General features: G+C 45.8%; 1 protein-coding gene across 1 annotated transcript in view; it reads left to right on the forward strand.

Moving 5' to 3' along the window:
* Positions 1–149: 149 nt before the first annotated feature.
* The window catches only part of Scap (SREBF chaperone), a gene marked incomplete in the record, with an annotated part of 55,920 nt that continues 30,485 nt past the window's right edge, over positions 150–25,584 (forward strand). Inside the window, 2 exon segments of the mRNA XM_013513390.1 lie at positions 150–246; positions 23,965–24,184. Of these exon segments, the coding sequence (XP_013368844.1) occupies positions 24,063–24,184 (122 nt within the window).

A 25,584-nucleotide genomic window follows, 5' to 3' on the forward strand; every position in this document is an offset into this window, starting at 1 on the left:
CCCGCGTGGGGGTGTGGGGCGCGGCGCGCACGCCTGTCGCTGCGCAGGGGACCGGGCGCGAGCCGGGGGCCGGGCTTGCCCGGGAGTAGGGCTCTGAGCCCGAGACCTCAGCTTTGCTCGCTGCGGTCGCGTGCGTTTCCTGCTGGTGGGTTTATCGCCTCCCTGTTGTACCGGAGCGTGAGGCCCGCCGGGGGCTAGCGGAGGGAGCCCGGTCCAGGCTGCATTGCTGAAGGCTGTGCGGATGAGGTGAAGGGGGCAGTGAGATCTGGGTGGGGCTGTTTTACTTCGATACAGGGTCTCCTAAGTAGTCTGGGCTGGCCTTGGACTGGATATGTAGCTCAGACTCGCCTTGAATTGGGTATATGGCCTAGACTGGCTTCAAATTGCGATTCTCCTGCCTCAGCCTCCCCGGTGCTGGGATGAGAGGCTACCACGTGTGCTACCACGCCAGGCTTAGTTCTGGACCCTTACTGCACCACCTTTTATGATGAAAGCTAGATCTGAGCGATGAAACTCTTTCTGGGGATTTTGTGATAATTTTTCTGGCGTGGACATAGAAGGCGTTTCTCTTATGATGTTATCTTAGTAGTGGTTTTTGTTATTTCATCCAGCGTTTTGGGGAGTGTGGTTATGCAGTGTTCTTATTGGTGTGCTGGCTTCCTCTCAGGCTGTGGTCTTAAAGATTGAAGTGTTTATTAGAGAACCGAGATCACGTGTGCCAGTGAAGAATACATTTTAGGTGTTCTTGACTGATGACTAATTGAAGCTGGTATCTTTTTGTTTTTGTTTTGACGCAGGATCTTGCTGTGTAGTCCAGGCCGGACTGGAACTCACTGTATAGTCCAGGCTGGCCTCGAACTCTCAGCGATCCTCCTGCCTCAGCTTCATGAGTGCTGGAATTCCAGGAGGGCACCACCACACCGGGCCAGAAGATGGCAACTTTTAAAATGTGTATTAATACGGGCTGGGGATTTAGCTCAGCGGCACAGCACCTTCCTGGCAAGCGAAACGTCTTGAGTTCAATTCCCGGTACCAGCAAAAAAACAAAGCAAACAAACAAAAAAATGTGTGTTAATGTAGTTGAGGTTTTTAAGTGTTTTACATATATGCAGCGTTCCCACTGGGCACACGATGTCAAAAACAATGCCTACAAGTATAAATATTATGGCAAAAGGATACCTTTCTAGAGGGTTCTGTGTACTTTGTAATCACTGGTTTACCCCTCTCCGTCATTCTGGGTTAGTTTTACTGTGAGGTAGGTAAAAAGTTGCCTTTTAACTTGTGGCTAGAAGACAGAGGCAGAAAGGTTGTGATTTTCCCAAGGTCATTTGTGAGCAGGTAGTGAGTGGGACTGGCCTGGGCCGGAATCCCTGTGTTGGTACTTGTGTTTGGTTGCAGTCTTGGGGCTGCTGCTGTCTCAGTATCTGGCCGTGCACAGGACTGTGTCCTGGGACTCTCTGGTGACCCTCAGGTGCGTGTGTTGTTCATTGTGGATGGCCGGTTGCTGGCCGCTGCTCTCAGGTTTACTGGCCTGGATAGGCACTACAGACGTGGTTGTGTCGTCTTTCCCCGTGTTGCTTTCTGTCACTGTGACAGACCCCCTGTGTGTAGTGTTGTCTGAAAACAAAATATACACTGCGTCATGTGAGTCATCTTCTTCTGAGCAGAAACATAGTGTAATCCCACATAATCAGACTAGTATTTCACACTAATATCTAGATACAAGTTATTATTAGTGAAACCCTGTCTCAAAATCAAAACTAGAGTGTCGGGCATGGTGGCGTATGCCTGTAATCCTAGCAGTCGGGAGGCTGAGGCAGGAGGATTGTTGTGAGTTCAAGACCAGCCTGGGCTACAAAGTGGCTACAAGGCCAGCCTGAACTGCATATTGAGACCTTGTCTCAAAAAGACCCCCCCCCAAAAAAAAAAATCAAAACTAGAAAGGGCTGGGGATGTAGCTTGGAGGTAGAGCACTCCTGGGTTTGGTTGGTCTCCAGTAGTGGAAAAAAAATTGCAGTTGGGAGTGTGGAAGAGGAGCTTATATTTCAATTGTCTTTGTTTCAAATACAATATTAAGCCTAAATTTCAAGCTATGGTGACTGATATGGCCCTTTAGACCAGACTAGTGGTTTACGTTGTTGAAATCGTTCTTTCTTTCTCTCTGTCTCTCTTTCTTTCTTTCTGTCTGTCTGTGTTGAGACAGGGTCTCGCTATACAGTTCAGGTTGGCCTTGAGCTCGCTTTGTAGCCCAGGCTGGTCTCAAACTCATAACTATCTCCTGCCTCAGCCTCATGAATGCTGGGATTACAGGTGTGTGCTACTACGCCTGGCAAACCATTTACAGTTTTCAAGTTTTTTATTAGTACATTTGCAGTACTTGATAATTACCTTCATCTGGGGAGTTAATGCACCTACATAACACATCCTATTTCCTGTGACGTTTCCCTTCACTGTCCTCGTCCTCCTTTCATCTCTTGGCCTTTCTACTTGAAACATGTTCGTTTGAATCAGAGGCCGGAGGGACTGAAATAATCAGTTCACATAAATACGGCACTTGTAACATGAATATTCCTTGTTTAATAACTTACTGTTTAACAACTGTTTGGACTTACAACATGCTGCTCAGACTTGTGACTGTCTTTTCTTTTTAATACAGCTCTGTACATCTTGTTTATAGAGCCTCAGTGCTTTTTTGTAATATACCTTACTTATACGGTATTGTAATTTTTGCTGATTGTACTGTAGTGTTATGTTGTGCTATACATAACAGTATTGCATGTACGGGTTATGCAGATAAAAGCAAAGTCATCAAATTGGAGTTTTCTTTGACCATTTCTTTGTTCTAAATGTTGTAATGTGCACACTATGTACAATTTCTCAGTTAGTGACCAATTCACCTAGTGACCTAGTTGCAGAAGTGTAACTCGGTTGTTAAACAAGGGATGAATGTAGTTTATTCTGTTCTCCATCGTCGTTTCTCTCCCTTCCCTGCGTATCTCCTTTTCTCCCTGCCCTATTCCCTTTCTCTCTTCCCTCTGTGCTGGGGATGAATATAGGAAGCTGCATAGTGAGAAATGCTAGGCAAGTGTTCTACCACTGAGCTACATTTCCAGTCCTATTTTCAAATCATCTAAATATTGGAATTCCAAATGCATCGATTCCTTATCATTTTGACAAACTAGATTTCATTTTATTTAATTTGATTCCACTGCAGTGGTTTATACATTATCTCAAAATGAGCAGTTCCAGGATTCTAATTAAAAAAAAAAACTTTATCATTTTCCAGTTTGTCATCTCACTGTTGAATAGATTACTTTCTATTCCAGAGCGTGAATACAAATGCCAGAGTTTTGAGCAAGAAATGTTTTCCTGCTGGGCTCAGTGACACATGCATGCAATTCCAGCACTTTTGATACTGAGGCAGGAGGATCACAAATTTAAGCCTGGCCCAGGAACCTTGTCTCAAAATAAAAAGGGCTAGGGATGTAGCTCAGTGGTAGAGTGCTCCTGAGCTTGTTCCTCAGTATCACATACAAAAACAGTTCTTTTTTTTTTTTTTTTTTTTTCCTTTTTGAGGCAGGGTCTCACTATGCAGTTCAGGCTGGCCTTGAGCTCACTTTGTAGCCCAGGCTTGTCTCAAACTTGTAACAGTCCTCCTGCCTCAGCCTCCTGAGTGCTGGAATTACAGGGGTGCGCCACCACACCCGGCATACAAAAACCCTTCTAACTAGAGGAGCTGTTTCACCTAGAGGGAACACCCATTACTCCTGCATCACATACTGCACCATTCCTGAGAGCAGCAGTAACTTCAGCAAGAGTCACAGTCACTGGATGGCTTGTGTTGTTAAACCCATCCCTGGTGTTGCTGATCCTGTAGGTCAGAGGTGTGTTTGGAAATTTGAATTTCAAAAACTTCTCGAGAGCTGCTGCCATCTACCCTTGTCCCGGCAGAGCTCTGAGGGCGCCTTAGGAAGGCACCTGAGCCTGGAGGTGGGGTGGATGCCAGGGCTCACCTGCTTTCCTGCTGAAGCCCAGCATCAGCCAGCCGTATCGCAGCATTGTAGCTAGTACGTAATTGACCAGTATTTTTCTTTTAGATGATATTATAGTTAAGATTGCATTTTTAATTATAGTGTTACTTTCATTTTTCTTCAATCCTGTAGTTCTAAATTTCTTGAGAGAGTCGGGTATTGTTTTGGTAGTGGGGATCAAATGCAAGGCCTTGCCCTTGTGAATCCCCCCCCTACGTTTGAGCCACTGCCCAAGTTTATTAATACAAGTCACCCATGTTTCTTTTCTTTTTTTCCTCTCCTTTCCTTTTCCTTCCTTCCTTCCTTCCTTCCTTCATCCCTCCCTCCCTTCCTTCCTTCCTTCCTTCCTTCCTTCCTTCCTTCCTTCCTTCCGTCTACCAGGGATTGAACCCAGGGTCTTCCCACTGAGCTACATGCCCAGACTTTTTTTATTTCTTATTTTAAGATAGGGGCTTGCTCAATCATGAAGTTGCCCAGGCTGGGCTTGAACTTGTGATCCTCCTCCCTCAGTCTCGTAGAGCACCAGGATTACAAGTATGCACCATTCCTTAAAGAAAGTTAATAAGAAAACACACACATACACACACACACACACACTCTCTCTCACAGACACAAAACCCAAAACAAAACAAAGAAAACAAAGTTTCAAATCCCTGTAACCCCATAGGCTTCTTAGGCGTCCTTCTGCTCACTGTTTCCTCTCAATAACATGATCTCATGTTTTCTCTTGCTTTTAATATTAGGTTGTAAGTATCTTTTTTTTTTTTTCCTTTTTGTTGCCTTTTTGAGACAGGGTCTTGCTATGCAGTTCAGGCGGGCCTTGAGCACACTTTGTAACCCAGGCTGGTCTCAAACTTGCAATGATCCTCCTGCCCCAGCCTCCCAAGTGCTGGGATTATAGGCATGTGCCACCAGGCCCAGCTCATTTGTTTTTATGTTTTCCAACAGCATTCTCCTTTGAGCATCCCAGTTTGCACTTTGGGCCATGGGCCTGGGTTGTGGCTTCTGAAGACTGCACTGTCACTCAGGGTCCTGGCATGGTCACAGCTCTGTTGTCGCCTGGCCCAGGCTCACGGTCCTTCCACCCTGCATTGGTCGTGTCCATGCTACCTCTTCTCCATATCCTGAGTGGGTTTTTTCCTTCAGGCCTGATTTGACAGTGATTTGCACTCGGCACCCTGCGTGACGGTGACTTAGGAAGCCCCCGACCTACTTTGAGCACGAGCAGAAAACGTTGTGTTTCATATTCTTGCCAGGGAGAACGGTCTTCATCTGAGCCCCCAGAAGCCATCTGGAGCCCCATGAGAGGAAGGAGCACCCCCGGTGCCAAGCGGTGTGTGTCCGTGCGCCTCTTTCAGTCTGCAGAGTTTGTCTCTGCGTGAAATTGGGGCTCAAGGACGCCGTGTAATCCTGTTTTCCCTTGTAGCTGTTTTTATTCAGGACACTTCGCATGGCCCCATCAGCTCACATTGTAGTCTTCATGAAAAGCTTCCAAGGAAACCTGTGCGGCTGATGAGATTGAATGTAGGTCAGGTGCCTGGGAGAGCAGTGTCTCCTCAGAGCCCCAGGTTTGATTTCGCCCCTGAGATCTGTCAGTGCTCCCCCTTTGCCTTTGGCACTAGAGTGCTCAGAGTTGGGTGTATACAAGGTCCTGTAGCTCACACTTTTTGTATTAACCTGACTGTCCTGAATTTTCTTTTACTTTTTGCAGTGTTGAGGATTGAACCCAGGGTGGCTTATATCATTGTGTGTGCGTGTGCATGTGTGCGCGTGTGCGCGCGTGCGTGTGTGTCTGTGTGTGGGATGCTGGGAGTTGAACCCAGGGCCTCCTGCATGCTAGTCAAGCTCTCTGTCACTGGATGACACCCCTAGCTTCAGTGTCAGTGTTTTTAATGACTAGATATTCTGTTCTGTGTCTCAAATTTTACTATAACACATTTTCTCCCTACTGTAAACATTACCATGGTTATATTCTTGTAGCAGAATCTTTATCCTCACCGAATATCCTTTCGTTTTCATACTCTTGACTTTCTTTGAGCTCTGCATGTCCCCTCGCCCTCCTTTTCCTGGGTGCTCATTCCTGAATCATATAAGGGGATAAGGTGTTTGTTCTGGGGTATTTTTGAGACAGAGTCTTGCTGTATATTACAGACTGGCCCTCAACACACTATGTAGTGCAGGCCTTGAGCTCACAGCGGTTTTCCTGCCTTAGCCTCCTGAGTGCTGGGATTATAGGCATGTACCACCATGACTGGTCTGGGGATGAGGTTTGTAGGGCTATGTAGCTTAGTGGTAAAGTACTTGCCTAGCATGCACAAGGCCCTGCGTTTGATCCCTAGCAGTACAACCAAAAAAGCTTTGTATGTTTAAAGGATGTAATTCTTTTTTTAGGGTTAATGTTTATGATAGTAAAGTTTAAATGTACAGAAATGCGAAGCACAATGAGTCCTTGTGTGTCCATTGAGCACTTGGGTGGTTACAAGTGAGTTTGGGGGACATTATCGGACTGAGCCAAAAGAGAGGCCGTGCAGGAAAGCGGTGTCCCAGGCTTGAGCCGGATGAGACACTCTTGTTTCATCTGCATCCTCCACTTCGTTACTCTCTTGTCATTATTTGATGATTTTTTTTTTTAAGATGTGGAAAAATAATATGCAACATGAAACTTAGCATTTTCTTTTTCACACTTACCATTTTAACCTTTCAGTGTACTACATTAAATTCACAGTGTTGTGCTCTGAAATTCTGTAGCTTGCTGCCCCTTTGCTTGTTAAATGCCAGGAAAAGTTCAGGCTTGTGTGTGCCCAAGTAGGGTTGGCAACAGGAGGCTGGGCCTGGCCTTTCCCCCGAGTGCCTGCTGGGGCCAAGGCTGAGGGCATCCTCTCTCTGGGCCGAGGGTCTCATCATGTTTATTGAGCACCATAAGGGCTGTCCCAGGGGCTGCTGGCTTGTTTGTACCTCAGAATTGGATGATTAGCAGTGGGCAGTACAGTAGGAGTGTAGGTAGCTGGCACTGAGCAAGAAAAGAATTGTTTTGGTCTGAGAATCTTATATAAATACACGTGTTGCTGTTCCATTGTGAAGAAGGTTGGCATTACAACCAATAAATATACTTAGCTTGTCTTTCAATCTGAGTGTTGCTGTGCCATCAGCGGTTATTCTACAACGTGGCAATAATTATCCTCTTTTTTTTTTTTTTGACAGGGTCTCACTATGCAGTTCAGGCTGGCCTTGAGCTCACTTTGTAGCCCAGGCTGGTCTTGAACTCGCAACAATCCTCCCGAGTGCTGGGATTACAAGTGTGCACCACCACGCCTGTCTCAAATTATCCTCTTGAATGTGGTTATGCTCCAAATTCTGTGAATTAAGCTTTCACTCATTAACTGAAATTCCTTTTTTTAGTACTTACATTAACTTGGTTTCTTAAAAGTTATTCCAGTTTATTTGACTGCTTTTTACTTTTTTTACTTTTGACTTTTTTATTTTTTGGTACTGGGAATCGAACTCAGGACCTTGCGCTTACCAAGCAAGACACTGTACCGCTGAACTATATCCCTGGCCTTGACTATTTTTTAAAATTGGTGTTGAGGATGGGCCTTGAGCATGCCTGGCAAGTGCTCTACCACTGAGCTACTTAAGTTTTCTTTTTTTTAAGTTTTATTTTGAGACTGGATCTTGCTAGTTTGCCCAGGCTGGCCTCAAGCACTCAGTCCTGCTGTCTCAGCCTCCAAATACCTGGCACTGCAGGCATGCGCCACCGTCCCTGATTTATATGGCTAATGTCGATGCTTAGAGAAGCAAAGTTTCTTGCTCTGAGCAATGGTCCACTTGGAAAACAAATTTTAGAAAAACTTACTTTGCCCTGAAGAGATGACTTGTAGTTTTGTGCTTTGCACAGGTGTGCAGTGGCTTTCTGTCCTGCTCCAAATGAGGGGCCAGGTGCTCTTGCAACATGGAGTGACTCAGCAGTGCCCTTGTTGGGTGGGGACTGCAGTCAGTGAGTGTGTAGGGGGACAGAGAGTCCACACGGACCCCAGCAGAGTGGAAAGATGGTGACAGATGCCCGGAGAGGTGGGTTACTGCTGCCACAGGAGGGCTGTGCTCATTATTTTAATTTTAGCTATCTAGTGCAGGAATTCTTCCCATGACACAAAATTCAGAAGGTGCAACCGAGTATACATGGGGCAGTTTTCCTTCCCTCTGCCCCTGGCTACCAGATCTTTTCCCGAGAGGCAGCCAGTGTTACGGAGGCTCAGGTGTTTTGAGGCTCAGGTGTTCTGCACATATACGGGCAAGTACACAGAGAGCTCTTTCTCTTTTTATTTTTACTTGAAAGTAGCACGCTATATTCTCTTTCTTTTTTCTCTGGATGTTGCTTCACGATTGTTCATTATTAATGAATAAGAGAGCTGGGCCAGGGCTGGGCTCAGTGTGGAGCGCTTGCCCAGCCTGCACGAGACCCTGGATTTTTTTTTTTTTTTTGTGGTACTGGGGATTGAACTCAGGACCTTGTACATGTTAGACAAGTGCTCTACCACTGAGCTACATCCTCATCCCTTGAAGCCCTGGGTTCGGTCCCAGCACTGAAAGACAACAAATACTTGAGGATTCTTTATTGTCTGGACAGCTAGGTAATATTCTGTTGTCAGACATAATTTACCAGAGCCCTGTTGATGAAATTGTAGGGAGCTTTAATTGCTGGTGAGGGTGACACTGGTGCGGTAACTTGGGGGTGCCAGCCCACCCATGGCCAAGGGCCCTGCCCGTCACACAGCTGAGGTGGGTAAGCTGGACTGGGGAGTCAGGCTTCTGTCAGGCAGACAGCAGTCACCAGATGTCTTGATCCATGCCTGCTCCTAAGCGGGACGAGACGGTGCTTGTTTATCTACACCCGCACCAATACTGTGGTAACACACAGCTTGATCTTTACAATTTGATAAGTTTCTCTGTAGATTTCATTACATACATGTGTGTGAGCACACGTGTGTGCACACACACATAGTATCATACTCTTTAGTTCAACCTATGAAAAGGTTGAAAGAGTAGAAAGAACACTCACGGCCTCTGGGAGAGTTAATTTATATCTCTGGTTGCAATAAGGTGGAAGGATCATTTACATTTTCTTTTCTCTAAAAATGTTCATATCCTTTGCCCATTTTCTACTGGGCTTTGGTATTTGTAGTGCATTGACAACTGGTGGTCAGCGTATAACCCCCAGATGAACTGAGTAAGCGTGGTGCTGGGTGTGGGAGGCCCGCCTGGAGACTGTTGCCAGCAGCATAGGAGGCAGACCTGGAGAAGAAGGAAGGCTGTTGGGAGCTGCCATGAGGCTGTTGGGAGCTGGTAGAAGCTGTGAGGAGCTGTTGGTTCTTTTGGAGGAGCTTGTCACGCTGGCTTTCCTGACAAACTTGGCTGTTTTCATCCTTTGAGGAGCTTGGGACCTTGTTGGCACTGAGAATAGCTTCAATTCACTTTAGGGGAGCTCTGGTCCTCCCTTTGAGCATAGCTTCCTGGCTCCAGAGGGGAAGATGGTGCACTGCCAGTCTCCTGGAGAAGCTTGTTGGCTTTCCTGATGGGAACTCAGCTTTCCTGATCATCAGAGGAGCCAGGACCTCACTGTTGCTGAGGATGGCTGTGGTACTTTTCAGGGGAGCTCTGGTTCTTACTTTGCGCATCGCTTCCTGGCTCTAGTGCAGAGCCCTCAGCCTGCTAGCACAGATCCTTCATCCTGCTGGCACAGACTTTCTAGATTCCACCACTGACCTTTGGGGCTTCCCAGCGCAGATCCGTGAAACAGGCCTTCATGAAATGTTGTGGGCTCTGGGTCTCGAGTTGGATTCGTGGGAGGCATTGTTACAGGCTCTGGGTCTTTAGCTGGACTCATGCAGGACATTATTGCGGGATCCAGGCCCTCACCTGGATTCTTTGGTCCTTAGTGTGTGGACGGACAGATTTCCTGCACTGTCTTATATATGATTCTTTGGGTGACTACTATAAATAATCTTATAAAATATGTGTCCCGTATTATATTGTTCCCCTTGCACATAACCCCCAAACTATGACAGTATTTTTAAATAGATTTTGTAAAACTTGTTTATGTTTGAGGGGGCTGAGCACCTTGGCAGTGCTGTGAATCACAGTTACCTTCTTGCTTAGGATGGTAATAACTGGGACCAAGTACAGCAGTGGGCACCTTAATTCCAGCATTCTGAAAAGCTGAGTCAGGAGAACTGCAAATTTGAGCCTAGCATGAAACTTCGTGAGACCTGGTCTCAACTAAAAAAATAAAAAGGGTGGGGATATAGCTCAGTGTGAAGGCCTTGGGTTCGATCTCCAGTGCTGAAAAAGAAAAGGGAAGCAAGGAAAATTTTGAGTGATTTTTATATTTCCTTTTACAGAATCTTTAAATCTTTTATACATTTGGAATTTATTTATTTTTTAATTTATTTTGAATGAACTGTGGATGCAGCTTAATTTTTTTCCAGATGACTACCTATTTGTGGAACACCTCTTACTGAACGGCTTGCCTTTACCCCATGTGTTTAAATGCCCTTTTTATCATTTACTATATGTGATATATTTTGCTACATATCATATCTATTTGAGTCTATTTCTGGACTTTCTATTCCATTAATCTGTGAATTTGTGTATTGGTACCCACTTTTAATTACTCTAGCTTTTTTTCTTTAATGCAGTACTTTCATTCATTAACCTCTTTTGATAAGTTGAAATTTTTAACATCCTATCCACTGAATTGTAAATAAACAACTAGAAGTGAATTATTCTAGCTTTATAACATGTTTTTGTATTTGTCTTTTGAGTGTGTGTGTGTCTTTTTGTGTGTGTGTGTGTGTGTGTGTCTTTTTGAGACAGGGTCTCGATATGCAGTTCAGGCTGGCCTTGAGCTCACTCTGTAACCCAGGCTGGACTTGAACTTGCAATGATCCTCCTGCCTTAGCCTCCTGAGTGCTGGAATTACAGGCGTGTGCCACCACGCTCAGCCACATGTTTTGGTATTTGGTAAAGTTAGCTCCTTTTCATAACTTTTATTTTTTAGAACTTTCTTGACTATTTTTGTTTTTCCATGTGTATTTTAAAATAAGCTTCAAGCAAGTGCTTTGAAGATAACAATAAGCAATATAATAACCATTCGTAATTTCCTATCATCTTGTTTTGAAATTCTGTATCACTTCTATTGTTTTTAAAATTCTCTTTAAAATAAAAAAAAAAAGCTTCTGTAGTTAAAAAGAAGCCCTGTGTGTTTTTACTGGGGCTGTGTTACTTTTTTAGATTACTATAGGAAGAGTGACATCTCAGTGACCTTGACTCTTCCTTAAGAACATGGCCTGCTTTTCTCTTCGTTGAAGTTTATGTGTCCCTTAGAGTTTGTGAGATCCTGCCTTTTTTTTTTTTGGTGGTCTGAGGCTTAAACCTAAGGCCTTTGTACTTAGCTACATCCCCAGCCCTTTGTATTTTGAGAAAAATTCTCACCAAGTTGCTAAATTGCCTAGGCTGGCTGCCTCAGCCTTCCAGAGTGCTGGGATTATAGGTCTGGACCACTACACCCAGTTTGCATTGCTTTTTTATTTTTTTTAATTTTTTAAATTTATTTTTGCATTGCTTTTTTAGTGTTGTGGAAATCCCGTACTTGCTTGTTGATGATGTATTTCAAGGCTGATTTTCTATGTTAGTTTTTGCTAACTTGATTCTTTTGTCAGTTGCAACAAGTTTTCGGTTGTCTTGCATTTTCTAGATACACAATCATAATTACCTGAAAAAATAATTTTATTTTTTCTTTTTCAGTTGTGTGTACCCATTTTTTTTTCTCTTGCTTAATTTTGATAGCTAGTACTTCTAGCATAACAGTAAATAATGGTGTTTAAGTGAACATCCTGGTTTGATGCCTGAACTAGTGGGAATTTTTCTCATGTGTTCTCTCGGTGGGCTTGACTTTAGCCTGTGGTTGAGAAGCATGTAATTATGTAATTGAAGTCTCTTACTAATATATGCATATATATAAGTCAACATCAGTATTTATCAAGCACCTAAGAGTTTAAAAAGATGAAGGCTGCATTCTATCCCCTGTCTAAGGTATTGACCGGGTGGTCTCATTTGATATAGTAAATCTGGCACTGTTTTTAACATAAGCAGTGTTGAAGTACTTGTGTATTTCTGGTGTGCAGTGGGTGGAGCGATATTTGGAAGAGGGGTGTGAGGAATTAGCACTTGCGCCTCGGGACTGAGTAAGAGAGGTTGAGTTCTGGGGGTGTGGCTCACAGAGGCCCTGGGTTCCATTCCCAGCACTGCAAAAAACAAACAACAACAATGCCAGGTGTGGTGGCTGAGGCAGGAGGATCACTGCAAATTTGAGGCCAGTTTGGGCTATATAGTGAGTTAAAGGTCAGCCTGGACTACATAGCCAGACCCTGTCTCAGAACACCAAGAGGAAGGCAGGGAAGGAGAAGGAAAGATGGACAACAACAGGCAGATGAGGGCTTGAAGGGTGGAGTGCGAGTGAAAGGTGACACTGAGAAGGAGGCGGATGGTTTGGGGGAGGGAGCAAGTGTGACCGCAGGTCCTGTGGACTCCCAGATGGCAGCCCCACACCTCTAGGCCTCAGTGTCCTCACTTTTGGAACTGAAATGATAGAAGTAGTGTACCTGACTTTCCTTTTTTAAAGCTTACTATGAAGGTTAAAGGAGATGTGTAGTCAAAAGTCTTAGTCTAGAGGTTAGCGTATGATATGTAAATGGGAGTTATTTTTACTTGATAAAAGAAGAAAGCTGGAAAGAGTTTTTAGTATCTTTTTTTTTTTCTTTAGAGACAAGGTCTTGCTAAGTCACTAAGTTTGCCCAGGTTAGGCTCAAATTTGTGATCCCCTTCTTTAGCCTCCCAAAGTTCTGAGATTCCAGGTGCACACTGTGTTACCCAGCATTTCATACATTTTGAGTATACCTGTATAAGACACAAGTGTGACCCCAAAAGTGCAGGCTCTAGAGAGCAGTTCAAGGCTTTTATGCAGAGGGTGACCGACAAAAGCAGATCTTTATCTTTGGAAGTTGTCCCTACCAGCAGCAGTGTTGGAAGATGAGCCACGGGTGGAGCGAAATACAGGAAGCAAAGCATGCCGGACATGCTGGGGGAAGTTGTGGAGGGTCACCTGCGCTGCTTGCCTGTAGGTCAGTATAGCGTGTGACTTTGCTTGGGCTCCTGGACTGTAGGAGCTGGTTGGGCCTTGGTTCTTGGAGGGTAGCACACACAGATGGCTGGGCTCCCACAGACATCCACTTGCCAAGTCTAGAGGGAGCCCAGTAACTTGCATTTGCAGACCTCGGGATAGAACCCAAGACCTTGCACATGAGAGGCAAATGCTCTGCCTGGAGCTACATCCCTGGCCCCAGTAACTTGTGCTTCTCACCAACTCCTAGGTGTGTCTCTTAGGGTTGGCTGCTCTGGGACCATCTGGAAATCACCGTGCTAGAGGGATGGAGAATAGGGTGAAGGGGATTTCAGGCTGGGATACTTGTGAAGGGCAGAGTGGATGAAGCATTCCTTACTTATGACTGATTTGCTCATTACTTCTTCATCTAGTTTTTATTAAGTGCTTCCAACTTGCCAACAACTGTCTAGGCCGTGATGTACAATCATAAACGGACAAGGAGGTTGATTATAGTCTTGATGGGACAGATAATAAACCAGGAACCAGACCGCACATATAATTAGCTTTAATGCTCCGAGCGGGACTACTTAGGCTCCGCGAGGAACAGTAAAAGGAGCGCATTGCTGCATAGGAGCACATCCGGTCAGGAGAGGTCTTTCTGTAGACGTGACTTTGCGTCTGAGTCCTGAAGGATGAAAAGGAGCCAGGCTGTAAGGAGAAGAGGGAATTGAGAAGGGAGACAGTGTGTGCCGGGGCCTTGAGATGGAAATGAGGCTGGCACACACCGGCACTGGGCGAGACCAGGGGGCAGGGGAGGTGACAGGAGGTGAATCTAGGGAGGACAGGGCGGGCTGTGCAGAGTCCTTGGGGCCAGGCACAGGATTTGGCCTTGTTTTCAGTGCAGAGGGAGCTGACCCAGCACACCATAGAATCTGTCCACGGTGACCTCAAGGCAGGTGGACTAGAAGAAGACAAGCGGCGATCCAAAAGGCTCAGCAGGTCATAAGGCAAGGTTGAGGCTTGGGCAGGGCAGTGGCAAGAGGGCAGGGAGGGGGACAGGAGTTGAGAGTGATCACCAGGTTTCTGTGTGGAGGCCCTCGGGAAGACAGGATGAGGAGCAAGGTGGGAAGTGTGAACTCAGGGACTGGGAGGCAGGGTGGAGGCTGAGGTCCAGTGCCTTGTGTCCGGGTACTGGTGATACCTGGTTCCTCTGAAGGGAATTGGGACATTTGTGATTGTACACGAGAAGCGGGTTCAGTGAAATCATGTTGCTTCATAGGTGATTGTTTTCCCACCACGCTGAAATTTGGAAGTGGTTGGTGGCCGGCTTTCTTAGACACTGTAGCAGGATATAAAGGTTTGGGGGCAGGGCTGAGAATTCTGCGGAAGTGGTTTTTTTTTGCACAAGGACAGTGAGTGTGGCAATGCCGCCTGGATGAGAAGCTGTAAAGGCGTTTACCTAGAGAGCTTGTAGTCAGCTCTCCTAACTAGAACAGAGCACCAGGGAGATCATCTCATAATGAGGGTTTTAATTTTTTTTGTTTGGTGTCATAGGTCCCTGTTGCTGTGGGGCTGTGACTGTCAGCAGGTCATGGCGGGCATGTGTTGGGCATTTGTAACCTGCTAACCAGAGAGCCGTGGAGGATAGGATGCTCCAGGCCCCCAGAACCTCCTCAGGGGCACAGCCCAAGGACCAGCAGACCCCCCAGGACGCCACATGGGGCCTGGCCTTCAACACATTCAGGATCCGCCCTGTGGCAGTAGGGCAGGTCTCTCATGGTTGTGGATGCTTCCGAGAGGAAGCACAGCCCTGAGCTGACGGAGTCCCCAAGCTACCGTGTGGGCAGGCAGCCTGCAGTAAGCCTTTGGATACTTTCTACTATTCTAGTCCCTCTGCTGGTTACAGAATTCTCTAGGTCCCATGGCCTGTCCTAACACCGTTCTTTCCAGAGGCCCTGTTGATTGTGGTGCCTGGTTCCACAGTGTGTGAGCTTTCCCAGGAGAGCACAAGTGGTTTTATAGCTGAAATGGCCACAGTGAGGTCACACGTGATTTCATAGCCATGCTGCTGTAGGTGATGAGGTATATGGTATGGAGTGCAGAGAGGGTGGGATACTCAAGTGGAAATAAATAGTATTTAGAACTAGGGGAATTGGCAAGATCATTTGCAAGAGAATGGTGAGATAGGAGGAACATTTCCTTGTTTTTTGGTAAGACTCGGTTCTGTATGCCAGGTCTGTTTCTTCATCTGGAGGTTGGGGGTACCAATGTTTGCTTCATCTGCCTCTTTGTGTATTTGGAGACAGGGTTTCTCTGTGTAGTTCAGGCTGGCCTTGAGCTCACTGTGTAACTCAGGCTGGCCTCGAGCTTACTGTGTAACTCAGGCTGGCCTCAAACTTGTAATTCTTCTGCCTTATCCTCTTGTAGGCATGTACGACCATACCTGGCCATTGTCTACCTCTTCTTTTAATTTTTTTCTGAGGCAGGGTCTCACTGTGGAGTTCAGGCTGGGCTTTAACTCATTATGAGCCCAGGCTGGCCTCAAATTCACCGAGATCCTCTTGCCTCAGTCTTCCAAGTGCTGGGGTTACAGACATGTGCCAGGTGGTGGTATTTTCTGACCTGACTTATCACTGTTTTTGCTTATTTCTTTTCACATCCTTCTCCTTTAAGGGTAGGGTGTCTTTATGCATCCTGTAATGGAAGCAGGTCTTCGCTCTGCTCAGTGTGGAACTCAGGTGCCTTGGGGCCTGGGCTTTTGGTCACCTTTGTGCCCATCCTAGGGCCTAGAAGATGCATATTCCAGGAGGGAATGGGGGAAGTGTACAGGAATTCTTGCTTTTTTCAGTGAAGTCAGATGTGGTCCGTGGAAAGATTTTGCTGATCTGTAAAATAATATTCTGCAGGAAGAGCAATGCATAATTGTAGAAAAAGAAAACATTTAAAATTCTCCCCTTGCATTCTATGAGAAAAATTGGTTTTTGTTGTTTGAGACAGGGTCTTAATGTGTAGTCTGGGCTGGCCTTGAACTTGCTGTGCAGCTCAGGCTGGCCTCCAACTCTCAGCCCTCCTGCCTTAGCCTCCTGAGTGCTACTACCCCTTGCAAGATACTAATTTTGTCCCTTCCCAAGTAAGTCTGTGCTATAATGTAGTAGTAGTAGTCGTAGTAGTCGTAGTTGTAGTGGTAATAGAATTTTTTTTTAAATCTTAGTTCTGTTTTGACCTAGGTTATAAAGATGAAATGAGAGGTAATATATGTGAAGTGCTTAAAGTTTGGCGCTAGGTGAGCACCTAATAAATGATGGCCCCTGTTACTGCAGCTAGGGTATTGTTACTATACTACTTACTATTTCTATTTGTATTAAATTACTTTGGGGTAGCTGGGCGTGGTGGCACATGCTTGCAATCCCGGCACTCAGGAGGCTGATGCAGGAGGATTGCTACAATGTCCAGGCCAGCCTGGGCTACATAGTGAAACCTTCCCTCAAAAAATTTAAAAAAAAATTACCTTGGGGAAAAATACAGATAAGAAAAACAAAACAAAAGTAATTTTGCTACGCAGGTATAAATCCTATTATTATTTTATAATTTATGATTTTTAAAATTTAGTAATATTTTGATATATGTTTATACTTTTAAACATTTTTCTAAAGCATCACTTATAGAATAGTAAGATTATTTTAAAAATATTTTTGTTGTGGAAAATATCACATAGAGCCAGGTGTGGTGGTGCATACCTGTAATCTCAGCACCTGGCAGGCTGCGGCAGGAGTATCACTGGGAGTTTCGAGGACAGCCTAGGCTGCATAGTAAGTTCAAGGCCAACCTAAACTACATGGAGAGATTCTGCTTCAAAACCAAAAAAAAAAAGAAAAGAAAAAATTACATAAAGAACTGTGCAAAATCCCAGAATCAGCTTTCTCCTGTCCAGTCTTCTGTATTTTTTTCATAAATATTTCAGAAGATAAGTGTGATCGCCATTGTTTGTTCGCTGCGGTCTTGGAGATTGCACGCAGGGGCTCAGGCATGCCAGGCACTTGACGCGCCGCTGCGCAGCCCCCTATCTCTTTTTATCTTTCTGTTCAGAGGTACTGGGTGCAGACAGGCAGACACATGCTAGATACCTGTTTGTAGGTGGGGACAGGAAAGGGGGTCCCTGTGGGTCGGAGTGGGTGTGAGGGAGAAACCTTTGGTTCATTGTGCGCACCTTCACTTTTCCCCTCTTCTCCTGACCTTGGCCACTGAGCAGCTCTCTTGAGGTCGGGGAGCAGTGACTTCCTCTATGATCGTCTGTAGGAACTACAGGAGTGAGAGAGGAGCCTGCTGTGGGACTGTGTCCCCAGAGCACAGAGGGGCTCTTTGTGCCCTCCTTGGTGCCGGCGATCAAGAACAAGCTCAGGGCCTCACTTGTGTTTAGCAGGTACTCTACCGAGGGCCACACCCTGCCCGCCACTCTCTCCCCTTCCTTCCCTTGCCCTTTCCTCTCCCTTCCCCTTCCTTTCGCCTTTTCCTTTCCCTTTCCAGTTCCCTTTCCCTTTCCAGTTCCCTTTCCCTTTCCCTTTCTCCCCTTTCCCGTCTACATTCCCTTTCCGTGTTAGGTGTTAGACCCAGGCCTTCTGAATGCTAGGCAAGTGCTCTGCATCCCTTGAAATTCTTCCTCTTCTCCCTTTTCTTTCATCACTTGCTGGAAACAACTATAGCAGCTGGAGGTGCTCAGCAGAGGCAGGAAATTGAACTCCTGAGTTTCTGTCCCAAAGCCCCGGAAACTGACCCTTGGGAGCTGGAAAGTATTAGGAAGATTGCAGAAAGGACGGAAGTCAACAGAGTGAACCTTGAAGTGTGTTTGAACTCCTGGCTGTGCTCTGCAGTGACTGTGCAGTCGGCACAGACTTCAGAGAAATGAACAGATCTTCAGGGACCCACAGAGCAATAACAAAGGACTTGTCCTTCATGCTATCCAAGGCTCAGGAGAAAGGAAGAAGAGCATCACAGAAACAATATTTGAAGAAATTATAGAAGGAAAGACATGTTCCTGTTTGCAGATGACATGATAGTCTGTAGAAAATACCAAGGAGTCCATTTTTGTCTTCTGTCTTGTTTTTTCAGACAAGGTCTTGCTATGTAGTTTAGGCTGGCCTTGAAGTCGGTATGTAGCCCAGGCTGGCTTGAAATTCATGCAGATCATCCTGCCTCAGCATCTCAGAGAGCTGGGATTACAGAGATGTGCTACCACACCTAGGTTACTGCTTTTTTGGCCAAGGTGCTAAGGCAATTCAGTGGAGGAAGGATAGCCTTTTCAACAAATAGTGCTGGAACAACTGGTTACCCAGAGGCCAAAAAATGGAACTAACTTAACATCTTATAGTTTATACAAAAATTAACTCAAGTGAATCGTAGATTTAAGTGTAAAACTACACAAATTTTAGAGAAAACATTGGAGAAAATTACAATTACACTACGACCATGAAATTCTACTCCTAATAATGAGTACACTCAAGAAATGAGAACAGATGTTTAAAAAAAACCTTGTACAGGAATGTTCATAATAGTAACACTTGGGCTGAGGATGTAGCTCAGTGGTAGAGTGCTTGCCTAGCATGTACAAGGCTCTGAGTTCAATCCCCTGTACCCCAAAACAAAAACAAAAACAATAACACTGTTCATGGTAGCCGAAAAGTGGAAATCATCTAATTGTCTGTCAACTGATGAGTAAGCAAAATGTGACAAATCCATTTAATGAAATGATATGCAGCCATGAAAAGGAATGATGGATCGATATCTGCCACAGCTTGGTGTTGGTGCTAAGGGAAAGAAGCCAGTCACCAAAAGTCACACGTTATGCGAATCCATTTATATGAAATGTCTACAACAGACCAATCCATTGAAGCCAAAAAATTAGTAGATGGCAAAGGGAATGGGTTGTGATTCCAAATGTGTATGGCATTTCTTTTGGGGGTAATAGAAACATTCTGGAGTTAGATAGCAGAAATGGTTTTACCATTCCATTAGTATCCTAAAAGGGTGATTTCTATGCTTTGTGAATTTTACCTTAATTAATGTATTTAAAAATGTCTTACAGTTTTAAAAATCCAATTAGAACATGTCAGAGGAAATGAAAGAAACATTTGATGGAAAAAGATATACTGATGACAAATTAAACACATGAAAAGTGATTAGCATCACTCGCTGTGAGGGAAATAAATGCAAGTTAATACCCAATTAAATATCAATAGATACCAATTAGTACAGTTAAAAAATTTTTAAAGTGTACATGTCAGATGCTGCTGAGAAAGTGGAGATTTCAGATCTCTCCTATGCTGCCAATGGGAGTGTGAAATGTTGTAGACACTGTAGGATATTCCAGCAATTTCTCAGAACACTTCGGACATCTCAGCAAGTGCACCTCTAAGCATTGTTCCAGAGAAATGAAACTCAGTAAGCTGTGGTCAGGACAAGCGTGACAGGCCCAAGGTTTGGGGAGTGCTTAGGATTTTCAGGAACTGACCTTTGGTAACAGACCTACTGTCGGTGTAGTGTCCCCTCTCCCGCTGTGGCACTGGGAATTGAACCTAGGCCTTTGTGTGGAACTGCGTCCCAGTCCCTTTAAAAAAAAAATTTTTTTTTTTTTTTTAAATTGTGAGACAGGGTCTTGCTATAGTGCCTAGGCTAGTCTCGAACTTGCAATTGGCAGTTGTGTTTCAGTGTCCCAGAGTGTCCTACCACACCTGGCCACCACACCTGGAGGCATATATTTTTTGTACCTTTCCATCCCTCACCTGTGGTCTTTACCTCCCTCAGGCTTTTAGCATCTTTATTTTTCTTGGTTAATTCTCTTTTTCTTTCTTGTCTCCTGGGGATTGAACAACAACAGCAACAACAACAACAACAACAACAACAACAACACACACACACACGGCCTCACAACAGTTAGGGAAGCCCTCTATCTCAGGTGCTCTTCATTTATTCTTAATATGTGTGAGTTGGTTGAAAAGAGATATAGAGTTCCTGAGAATTCAGTGAATGTAGGCACAAGCTAGGCCATCATCTCTTTTTCTTTCATGTCATATGTTTATATATACACATATAGTGTGTGTGAATGGATCTTAAACTCCTACATTTACCCTCTCGTTTGGGATGCCTGAGGGACCTGGGCATTCCGAGCCAGCACAGGATAAGGTGCGATGATGCGCCTGCCTTCCCAGGGGGCTCACACTCATTCCCTGCCCTTACGCCCCTCATCTCGAGCCCCTCTTGAGAGTGCCTTGACTTGGGCTTATCCTCTGTTGGGCTTCTTCAGGGCTCTTCTTCCGTCCTGGCCTAGCAGTGTTTGTTCCTTGCTTGTACGATTCTGTAGTTTGGGTTTCTTTTTGTTTTAAAGAGTAAAAGAAGGATAACATATAATAGGGGGACTTACCGAATTACTGACGAAGTGGTAGGAAATTATCAATGGTTGTTACTTTACCTATTGTTATCTTCAAGATAGTTTCTCAGGAAAACAAACAGACACATAATAGTGATTTACAGACAAAAGTGGTTAGGAAATTATCAATGGTTGTTGTACTATACTTTGGTATCTTCAAAGTGGTTTCTAGAGAAAACAAATAGAGCTATACATGAGTGATCAATTAAATAATCATTGACTATTCTCAGTGGTTGTTGTTGGAAACACATAGTAATAAACATGCATCCATTTACGAAATAGCATAGGAACAATACAAACATCACAGAGTTATGGACATATTGGTAGGAAATTATCAGTGGCTGCTGTAATACATGTTGATATCTTCAAAGTGGTTTCTCAGGAAAACGGAGATATGCAAGAAAGATCTAACAAGTAGTTACAGCCTAAGGGTTGTGAAAAATAGCAGATTACCTCCTCATCAGTGGCTCCTTTCACGGAGGTGTGACAGCTGGAAGGTAGGCCGGGATTGAAAAGAAGGACCGAGAGACTAGCACCAGTGTCCAGCAATAGGCTGTTTACTTTTTCCTGTATAGTCATGATTACACGGGGCTCCTCCTTGAAGATAACAGTCTGGCCAGAGGGAGAAGGCAGAGTATGCCCTGGGCCCCTTCATTCCTGTTGGTCCAGCTGGTAAGATGGGTCTGAACTCTGGGGCCTTTTCTTCAGAGGGCAGTCCGACCTCTAGTGGTCACCTTTACAGTCAGGACATGGCCCAGGGGGCTTCTTAGGGCAGTCCCTCTTGAGGTGGCCTGGCTTTTAACAGCAGTAGCAGATGAATGTAGTCGATGAGTTCTTCTTGGGGTCCCAAGAATCAGACTTAGGGTCTGTTTCTCTTAGTGCTGCAGCAAAGGCAGCTGTTTTTTCTCGGTCTCTTTGTTTTCTCTCCTTGGTCTCCTCCTCGTCATGGCTATAAAATACTGAGGAGGCAATTCTTACTAACATCTCAAGTGAGCTATGTGGGGAAAAAGCCATTTTTTGTAGCTTTTTTCTACTACATGGGGCTGACTGAGTAATAAACTTACCTTTAAGAATAATTTGTCCCTCTACTGAACTGGGATCCAGGGAAGTATGCTTTATCAATGCCTTTTGTAAGTGATCTAAGAAAGCAGAGTGTAACTTGGGTTTCTAGTAACAAGCTCCTTTGTTTTTGCTTATAGTGGGGTCTTTCATAATAGCAAAGGCAGGATTGCTTAAGTTTTTATGTAATTGGTTCAGTTAGTCCTTCAGGACAAGACATTGAGGAAACAGAGCTGTAGATTTTGATCTGAAGCAAAGTGTGGGTCAATAGAAAAAAACTAGTTTTTTCATGCAGGTTGGGTAAGTTTTGCTTTGGGAGAGCTTTGCGTAAAAATTTTTGCTGTGGAGCAGAGATGAATAGTTATCTCCTCTTGCTCGGTTCAGGTAGGTGGGCTGATTGACTTGATTGTAGTGAACCAGAATCTGTATCTGTTCCCCAGGTGCTATGAAGATCAACAGCTAGCATAGTAAGGATCAGAGGAAGTCAGGTTTGTGTTGACTGTAGGGTGAACATAGATTAGATGGCTTTGGCTTCCTGTGAACAGTTCTAAGTGTGAAGAGTTGGGCTGGCCCTCTCCTTGTGGCCAGCATGTGGACAGGAGAAGTTTGGGAGGGGATTTTTGTGGAGGACATGATGTGAGGCGACATTTAAGGGAAATGTGTGAGGCTTGTCAAGGAAGTTGGAGCTGGTTCCTCGTTGCCTGTCCACAGGGGTCCCCATAGTGTGTCTCTGCAGATGCAGAAGTCCTGCGTGTCTGTTGTCCTCTGGGGAGCTATGGGGAGGATGGCATGTGCAGGAGCAGGAAGTTTCATGCTGAGCACCATAGTGGGTCCTTGGCTCGAGGCCTTGTCATGGTCTGAGGAGTAGCGGAGCTATTGTGAGCACCTCTGCTGCTCTGACCAGCTGCTGTCACCTGCTGCCTGCTCTGCTCTTTGCCTATTGAATGGATCCACAGGGATTTCTTTGTGTTTCTGTAGAAGGTTCCCAGATGACCATGGCATGTATACTTCCGGTTGGTGCTTCCAGGAAGGTGGAGGGAGTCAGAGCTGTTCTTTTGCTTGTGAATTAGTCATGGTTGACTTTTGCTTCTCAGTTCTGGTCTTGACACTTTGGAGTCATTTCTCAGCCTAGGTTTTTCACCAGGGAGGATAATCAAGCCAAGACACATGTCTGGGCAGGTTCCCTGTAGCACAAACCAAAGAAGCAGCAACATGGAATAGACTTAAACTTGACTTGGAGAGCTCAGTTAGGAAGAGAATTCTAGATCCCTAGTAGTTCTAGATCTGCTATAGTTTTTTGTTTGGTTTTGTTGGTTCAAGACATTTTAATTGCAAGCAACAGAAACTAACTTTGGCTAACATAGGGAAAAGAGATTTATTAGAAGGCTATGGGCAGATTTAGTCTGGAAAGGAAAGTTGATAAGCCAGTCTTGAGAGAGGACTGGAGCCAGCACAACCCAGGGATCTTGTGAGCAGGAAGCTCTTGGGGATGAACGGGCACTGCCAGTATCCCGTCCCTCTTCCCGCTGCTCAGAGGTCAGAGTCTGGGGGAAGGCCCAGCTGCTGTGTTGTGGTTTGGGATGGGGTGGCTTCACTGACTCTGAGTCCATGGGGAAGTGGGTCCTCTTGAGCCACAGTGAGCTGCTGTTACTCAAAGGGGGACAGCTGCTTGGCAAGTGGGGGCAGGAGGGGCCCCTGCCCTCATGGTCCCAGGACAACTGCAGGGCCAGGAGCAGAAGCTGCAGCCTAACCCTGCACCAGAGGGAATTTTATCTGGTGACTCTTATCTTGGGGGCTGAGATGTCTGAGGTTTTGTGTTGAGCACTGACCCCACTGGACGTTCTTTATCAGGGATCACTGTTGGTGCGTGAATGTATTTTGGGGTCATCCCTTTCAAAGGTTCTTCCTGAGATCTCCCTCAGTCCAACCTGTGCACAGAGGACTGTGTCCAAAGAGCCCACTTGTCAGAGGCCAGCCAGAGGTGGTTTTCCTGTGCCACCTGTGAGAAAGATGCCCTTTTAAAAATGCTGGCTTCCAGAAAGCTGAGAATTTGTAAAATAGGGCTGCAGGGGAGGCTCCTTGGCTTCTTTGGTTAGACTGATGCAGAACGTGGCCCATGCTCACTTGAGAGGTGACTGTGTGTGTGTGTGTTCGTGTGTGTGTCAGGAGGCCCCTCTTCAGACTTTACATGTGGGCATCCTGAGACCATTCTGCAGCACATTCCTGTCTCTCCTCCAGCGAACTGAGTGGGCAAAGCCAAGAACTCTTCGTTAATGGCCTTTGTCTCTTCCGGCCAGGTACCTGCAGATGGTGTCCTTTGTCATTGGTGCCCAGCACCTGCCAGGCTGATCCATGGTCACTTCCCGGGATGGCAGCAACGTGACTTCAGCTGAGGATGACCCTGACTGAACGGCTGCGTGAGAAGATTTCTCAGGCCTTCTACAGCCACGGGCTGCTCTGTGCCTCCTACCCCGTCCCCATCGTCCTCTTCACGGGCCTCTGCATCTTAGCTTGCTGGTGCGTTTCTGGGTCGCCCTGGGCATGGTGGGCGGTGTCTTGGGACCCTAACTTTGGTGGAGCTCTTGGGAATCCATGTATTTTTATGCAGTGGGACTTGGCCTCAGTGGAGCTGCTTGATGGAAAGCGCTAGTCCTGGGGTATTTAGCCGATGAAAAAAAGTAGTGTAGGCTGGCCCTGATGTGGTGATTCACCAGATTGGTTCACGTCATGGTGCTGTGTTGCACAATAACAGAGAGACACTTCTGAGAAACTTCGAGATGATAGAAAGGTACAACCTCATTTTCCTTGGGAATAGGGACAGTTCCCTCTCAGTGCCTGGTGAAGAGCAGGTGTTGGAAGGCAAAGACCATTTGAACAGTTCCTTGGACACTGTCTTGCAGGCTAAGCCCAAGATCTCATCCCTGCCCTAGCGACTTGCTCGCTTTTGTGTGGCTCCTCTGCCTGGCCTCTTGTTGGTTTTAGGGCCTACTGTTCTGGCAGGGATTGTAGTGAGAGCTCTTTGTGGCCTCAGTTCCCTTCCTGTCCATCTTTTGCGGGCTGTCCTAGCAGCCCAAAGACTGGCTCCTGATGTTGTAAAGAAGGGCCTGGATGAGAGCCAGTACCATGACTGTTGGTTGCCTGTGAAGGGCTCTCCCCCATCACCCCTCTTTCTGGAGAGAATTCTGGTTTCCAGATTCATCGTGTATCTGTGAGCGCTGTGTGGACGTTTCCAGTGCTGTGCGGGGATGCGCGGGTCTCACACTGTCCCTTTCTGGGGTGAACAACCCCAGCTTCTCCCTGGTTAGCCGCAGGAAGGGTGAGCCTCATTCGGAGAGCTCCTCTGCTGGTGCCAAGTCGGTGCTTCAGGCGAGTGCCCCGGTGTCCCGTCAGGCCCCGCGGTCAGCATGGTGATCCTTCCATTTGACAGAGGGTGGGGCCTCAGACACGGGGCTGGCTGCACAGCGTGGTGGCCCTGTCACCGCCCCTCGGCGTTCTGGCTCAGGGTGTTTGGGTTGGTGCTTAACCTTCACTCGATGATGCACAGGAGAAAGCACCTCGAGTGACAGAGTATAAGTGATGGGTTGGGGTGCTTTGGGACCCAGCTTTCTTCTTGCGGGGCTGTCCTCTGAATTAGTGGCCTCTCTTTCAGAGTCGTACTTGGCTCAGCCTGGCCTCGAGGCCAAGGCAGTAGTTTCGAGCATCAGAGTAACCTGGAGGGCATGTTCAACAGAGTCTGGCTCATCAAGTCCAGGGTTGCCCAGGGACTGCACACTTCAGGCACTGAGCTAGGTCTTCCTTCAAAATTTCTCTGAAGTTCTGCCACATCCCTCAGCCAACTGTGTTTCCTCTCGTGTTCTCATTTCTTTTTCTTTCTTTTTTTTTTTTTTATTTTAAAGAATAAAAGAAGGATAACATAA

The sequence above is a fragment of the Chinchilla lanigera genome, unplaced genomic scaffold (assembly GCF_000276665.1).
Source record: "Chinchilla lanigera isolate Chin_1 unplaced genomic scaffold, ChiLan1.0 scaffold00019, whole genome shotgun sequence".
In the NCBI taxonomy this organism is placed as follows: domain Eukaryota; kingdom Metazoa; phylum Chordata; class Mammalia; order Rodentia; family Chinchillidae; genus Chinchilla; species Chinchilla lanigera.